This window comes from Chaetura pelagica, unplaced genomic scaffold (assembly GCF_000747805.2).
Source record: "Chaetura pelagica isolate M959 unplaced genomic scaffold, ChaPel_1.0 scaffold427, whole genome shotgun sequence".
Lineage (NCBI taxonomy): Eukaryota > Metazoa > Chordata > Aves > Apodiformes > Apodidae > Chaetura > Chaetura pelagica.
The window spans coordinates 45,545-51,872 of NW_009953904.1; the positions used below are offsets into that span (position 1 = coordinate 45,545).

A 6,328-nucleotide genomic window follows, 5' to 3' on the forward strand; every position below is an offset into this window, starting at 1 on the left:
AATGCCCTTCTGGAGTCCTGCTCTTCCATCTCTGAGCTGTTTCATGAACTCTGTGTTAACTTGAATCTGTCAAGATCAAAAACACTTCCCTCCAGCTCCTCTGCTGCTTGGTTTTATCTTCCCTCTATGCCTGTGAAATTCCTTATTAGCAAACCCCTCTCCTGCTCACTACCCTGGCAGTGGGGTTGTTTTCCAAGGGTTTGACACCTGATGGTGTTGAACATAGTCTGTGAAACCTGGACAAACCTGCTGCTGCTAAGAATATCCCCCATCTCCTCATCTGGTATCCATATGGACTTGTTCCATCCCCTCTTGGGCAGAAATCCTCTTTTGGGATCCAGCTCTGCAAAAAAGCAAATAGCTCTGGTGCTCAGAGCTGAGGGTCTGAGGTCCTGCCCTTACAGGGTCTTGGACTGTGGACTGTCATGCACTGGGCTGAAGGTAGGTAACCCCCCCTCCCAAAGGCTTGAGAAGCCCCAAATTGTAGGCAGAGCTGGGGTGGCACTGGGGGACAGGGCTGCCCTGGGTACAGGGACCACTCGGTACTAGCTGGGTGGGAGGTGCAGATGGGTCTTCAGGATAAGACACAATGAAAGCTGGAGTACCCAAGGCAAAGGTTTATTTTTGAAGTGTGCATACTTAATATCATCAGATGGTTTGGATTGGAAGGGACCTTAAAGACCATCTCATTCCACCCCCTCCCACCAGCCCAGGCTGCTCCAAGCCCCATCCAACCTGCCCTTCAACACTGCCAGGGATGGGGCAGCCACAGCTTCCCTGGGCAACCTGGGCCAGGCTCTCACCACCCTCATAGTAAAAAATGCTCTCATTATGTCCATTCTAAGTCTGCTTCTGGTTTAAAACCATTGGCCCTTGTCCTATCACTACAGGCCCTGCTAAAAATTCTGTCTCTGTGTTCCTTAAAAGCCCCTTGATTTATCAAGAGACCAAAATACAGTCTCCCTGGAGCCTTCTCTTCTCCAGGCTGAACAACCACAACCCTTAACCTCTCGCCACAGCAGAGGTGTTCCAGCCCTTGGACCATTGTCGTGGTCTCCTCTGGACCTGCTCAAACAGGTCCAAGTCTTGTGCTGGGACCTGGGTGTCTTTTCTCTCTCCCGTGGTGCCTGGGGACAGCCCAGGAGCAAAAATCACTCTTGGTGCCCCTACCCTTTCAACCAGGAAATTCTACTCCTGTTTGAAGAGGAAACCTGTTACCAACATCAAGCACATACCAAGTGCAAATCCTGCAGTGATGTGCTGAATTCTGCTGGTGGAGCAATGACCTGCTCCAAGTTCAATGGATCAGGTTTGTCTTCAGCACAGCTGTCCTGGATCTGGGCCACTCCTCAATTGGTTGTGCTCCAAGCTGCAGCCTGGGTGTTTTATTTTAAGGGGTCTCACCCCCTTGGACTCACTGTGGGTGTGTTTTGGTGTTTGGGATCACTCTGTAGCCCCCAGGTGTGTGCCAATCTTGACATCCTTGCTCCAGGAGCAGATCTCTGCCCTGGGAGAAATGCTGGGATGCTTTTGGGGTATCCCCCTGGGTATCAGCATCTCCCCAGGTAGCAGGATCACCTGGATACCCGCATATCCCTGGTACCAGGATCACCTGGATACCACTATACCCTGGCTACCAGCATCTCCCTGATGCCAGCATCCCCCAGGTACCAGCATCACCTGGATACGGGTATCCCCCTGGGCATCATCATCCCCTTCCCAGGAAGCAGACCCAGTTCCCGTGCCACGTGGGTGCAGCTGCACACCCATGGGTGCTGCGAGATGCCAATGACAAAACGAAACCAAGCCCTTTTTTCCCCTTTTTCCCAGCATTTGCAGTGACCAGCGGAGGGCGTTCCGAGACCGGGTAACGGGCACCAGCAGAGGCCCGGAGTCCTCAGGGTGAGAGCATCGGTGCCTTCGGACGGGCAAGGACAGGGATGCAAGATCAGACTCCCCTCCTGCCTCTGCACCTCCTCATCACAGGTCCCTACGACGACTGATGAAGGGTCCGTGTCCTGGAGCTGTGGGACCTGAGGCTCCATTAGGAGTAAAAGGGGTATAGGAAAAACAAGAAGTTTGGAGCTCTCCTCACTTAAGAGACAGGAGGTCACAGGCACAGTGTATCCAGTGGGGTAACGTGCCCGGCCCTATGGGGAGCCCCAGTGTTTGGGCAGTTCCCTCCCATGGGATAAGGATGGACCCCGTGGCTGAAGGGAGTCACCCCGAAAGGAACTGTCACCTCCTCCATCCCAGGCAGGACCCATGGGCTCTGGTCGCCCTGATAAGCATAAAGTGGGGCTTGTCAAACCCCAAAACCTGCCTCGTGCAGCAAAATACCCGCTCAGGGTGTTTTCCCCTCTTTTTCCCCTTGTGCTCCCCCAAGTCCCCCCTTTCTCTGAGCTCATACACTTCCCAGAAAGGCAATTTAGTGGCTGCTGGGAGGGGGCAGAAAGCAGCAGGATGGACTTGCTGCCAGCACTGAGTCCTACCCAGCTGCAGTGGTTTCTATGATGGGTGGTGGAGGTGGCACATCTCCCTGAGCCTGGGGAAGAGGGGGAGACAAGGCTGGAGCATAAGCTGTGTGGGTGCCTCCCGGTGTGAGAGCCCCACAAAGAGCTACAGAAAGCCCTGTGGTGGCCTCAGTAGCAGTTTGGGACGTGAAAGGAAGATTGTGTGTGGTGTTCAGGGGTGACACAGCACAAGCAGCTGGCCCCAGGTCCCAGGGGACCCTCCCCTGCCCCTTCCCCACGCTGGGGTAGACACTGTGCCCTTTGTGTCCGTGGTCAGTTGCAGGGAAGAGGGTTATGAAAGGAGTCAAAGTCACTGCTGGGGTTGTGTTTCCACGTGTGTGACCGGGTCCCCAGGACAGCAGTGAGGGTGAGCCTCCTAAATCCCCCCCAAAGCCTCCCAAATTAAAACTGACATGCACCCAATGACCTCCCAAATCTCAACTGCTGCCCTGGACTGCCCCCAGCTCAGCAGGGTGAGAGGCTGCAGCCAGGTTCCTCTGCCCCTTATTAAAGGTTTCTCAGCAGAGGGGAGAAGACCTTTATTTTTTCCATCCAGTAGCCAGAAATGCTGAGTATGGAGCTTTTGGCCAGGACACTGAGTGCCCAGCTTCCTCCTCACTCCCAGCCACCTCTGGCCAGGAGGCCAAAGGTAAATGAGCTGCTCCTTCAGCACAGGTGGTCCTGGGGATGGGGTAGGGGTGGGAGGAAAGGTCTGGTGGTACCCACACTTCCCACCCAGTTACCCCCATCCTGTGTGTAGAGACCCCTGGGATGCCCATGGAGACATCTGATCCATGGGGGACCCTGCATCCCAAGCATCCCCATATTAACTCCAGGCCATGCACACAGCTCAGGTATCTCCCAGACACACAACCAGCCATCCCAAATCCTCCTCCTTTCCCAGTTCAGCTGTGCAGGCCCTTCTAGGAGCTGTGGCTGGGATTTGGTGGCTGGTCACTGACCCCAAGAGGGTTACAACAAACATCTTTCTGCTGAGCTGGCATGTTCTCAGCAGCTCTTCTCCCTGCTACTGAACCCTTGCTCATGCATCCTCCTGCCTGTAACTCTTTGCCCGCTGACCTGCTTTCATTCCTCTCCCCTCTGTGTTGTGCCCAGGTTTTTGGTGGTCTTAGTGTTAAGCAAGGAGAAGGACCAGCCCCAGGCTGGCCATGTCCCCTGGGGCAGCCATTTAATGTGTAACAAGGGACCCGTTGGCCCAGCAAGAAGAGATGACAGATTAACCCAGTTTAGAGCCAAAGAGCAGTGGGTTTGCTGGTAAACTGTCCTGTTGCTGTGAGCTCCAAATGCCTTTAATGAGTTATTATTTAGTTTGCTATGGAGGTTAATGGGGGGACGTTGCAGAAATGATCTGTGATTAATTAAACCACCCTCATCCAGCTGGGCTGGGACCAGCACTGATCCCGGGCTCCAGCATCGCTCCCAGTGCCATCCTGCACCCACTCAATTCACCAGTGATCAATCCAGGCCCTGCAGACCAACAGCCACTTTTCCCAGTGGGAAAAAGCTGCAAGAAACAAGAGTTTTCCCCCCTGTTGGTTTTTTTTCTGTTGGTTGTTGTGGGGTTTTTTTTGCAGCACCCCAAAGCCAGACCTTGTCCCTCCTGCTGCTGTCCCACAGGGGAGGCAGTTGGGCACCTTTCAAGCCTCCTTCCCTGGCCACCCAGTGCTGAGCTGGAGGCAGGCTGTGGCCAAGCTGATCCCGTGGCTCCCCTGGGATCCACAGACACCGACTGGTCCCAGAACAGGGTGTTCCCAACCCTCTTTTCTTCCTTAGAGCTGCTGGTTCAGCTCAGCCCACCCACCCATCCTCCCCCTCCTCAAACCTGTCCCCCTCCAACGGGCCTTAAAACCCTCCTGTGCTGATGGCTCAGCCTTTCCCCAAGCCGGGGAACGGGAATTCCAACGGGAATAACCCCATCGGATCCTGGTCCTTCCCGTCAGGAAGCAGGGGGGGGGGGGACTCTGGCAGATGCTCAGCACCAGAAAGGACCAGCGAGCCGCGCTGCGCCCATCCCGGGCGGGATCCCAAGGGATAACCCAAAGCTGCTCCTTGCGGGGGGTAGTGGGGGCAGCCGGTGTCACCCAGCCCGGCAGGGTGGCCGAGCTGTCACCGCGCCGGTAATAGGGCCAGGCGGTCACTCCTGTTGGGAGTAAACACGGAGAAGCCGAGAAAACAAGAGCAGAGCCGAGTCCCGGCGCTTCCTGAGAAGTCTCGGCACACGCGGGGAAGGGGGAGGGAATGCTCAGCATCCCCTGCTATCCCCCTCCCCATCACCCTCTGCTGTGGACCCAAAATAAAAGCCCTCCCCGGGAAAGGTGCTCAGCGGCAGCCCCTGGAATGGCAGGGGGATGGGAAGGAAACGTTGGGAACCGTGGGATTAAAGAACCAAACAGGTGGTTTGGTGGCATCAGAGCTGGCACGTGGGACAGAGGGGACAGCCCTGGCCTCGAGCTGCTCGGGGACACCAGGCTGTGGAGCTGCAGGTCGGTGGTTTCCAGCAGAAATCCGAGCCCAGCTTTGGCTGGAGGGGAAAAAAAAACAAACCCGACCCTCTTCATTCATTTAAGGTTTTTACTTTAAAAAAAAATGGCATTTAGCACATGCCAGAGCCACCCTGAGCCCAGAGGGAACCAGCCCTTCAGGAACAGGACCCAGCCACCTTGGCACCCTTCAGCCAGCATCTCCCCCGGTGCCCTCACCCCCAGGCACCTCCAGGTGTGTCCCCAGCACAGGAGGGGACACCTGGGATGGGTGGGACGGATCCAGGCTCTTCTCTGACCCCTGGGATGGAGCACAGGGAGGGTCAGGGGAGTGTTCCTGGCTGGGGGAACTGCTGGGGACTTGGCTTCAACATGAAGTGATGCCTTGAGTCATTAGCACTGGCTCCTTGGTTTTGCACTGTCCCTCCAACTCCTGAGCCCTCCCCGCAACAAAGAAGCCTGGAAAGCCGAAGATTTGGGACAAAGAAGGGGCTGAGGGGCCTGCTCAGCACCGGGGCAGAGCAGGATGGTGCCCTCCAGGCACTGCCCTCCACGGGGCCCCATCCCAAATCCAGGGGGATGCTTCTTCATTCCCTCCCTCTTCCCCCCTCCCACCCCTCCCCAACACCATCCCAGCACCCAGAGTAGTTTCTTCACCCCCTAAAAAAACTGAAAACCCCTCAGAACCTTTTCTCCCAGCAGGAAGGGGAGAGGGCAGCTATTATCCTCTTCCAAACCAAACCCGAAATGTCGGGGTCCAAAGGAGGGGGATGGGGGGGGGTGTCACTCCCTTTGCCTTTGAAAAACCAGCTCAGCCTTTCTTCCCATGAAACCCTCTCAGCTCAGAAGTTTCTTCCACGCCCCCTTTTCGTGGTTGTGGTTTTTTTTTCCCCCCTTTTTTTTTTTTTAATTTACTAATCAAGCATCTCAGATCTCCGAGTTGCAACTCATCTCACACCTAAGTGAGACTGCGTTTTGCACAAGCCTTTCAGCTGTTTTTCTCAATCTCTCCTCTGTCTCCTTCTCAATTCAGGCAGTTGCTATAGGTATGTTTTAATCCCCAGCATGGTAGATTTTAATTAGTCTTTGTACAGATGGCCAATTAACATTCATTACTTTTGCCTTGAGCGATTAATTATGAGTTTGGATGGAGAGGGGAGATGGAGACAGAGGAAAAGATGGGCAGGTGAATAAAATAAAAATAAAAGGATTTTAATCAGAGTTTGGGATGTATTTATTTTTTCCTTATCATTAAAATATATGTATATTTATATATATATATGTAGAAAGAGAAGGGAAATGCAGCAGCTCCTG

At 54.5% G+C, this 6,328-nt stretch overlaps 1 protein-coding gene across 1 annotated transcript in view; it reads left to right on the top strand.

The window, feature by feature from the left end:
- The first annotated feature begins 1,281 nt into the window (after positions 1–1,281).
- The window catches only part of LOC104392058 (homeobox protein EMX1-like), a 28,328-nt gene continuing 23,281 nt past the window's right edge, over positions 1,282–6,328 (top strand). Inside the window, exons 1-3 of the mRNA XM_010001414.1 lie at positions 1,282–1,309; positions 1,607–1,748; positions 1,831–1,902. Coding sequence (XP_009999716.1) covers positions 1,282–1,309; positions 1,607–1,748; positions 1,831–1,902 — 242 coding nt within the window. The remainder of the gene's footprint in view (positions 1,310–1,606; positions 1,749–1,830; positions 1,903–6,328) is intronic.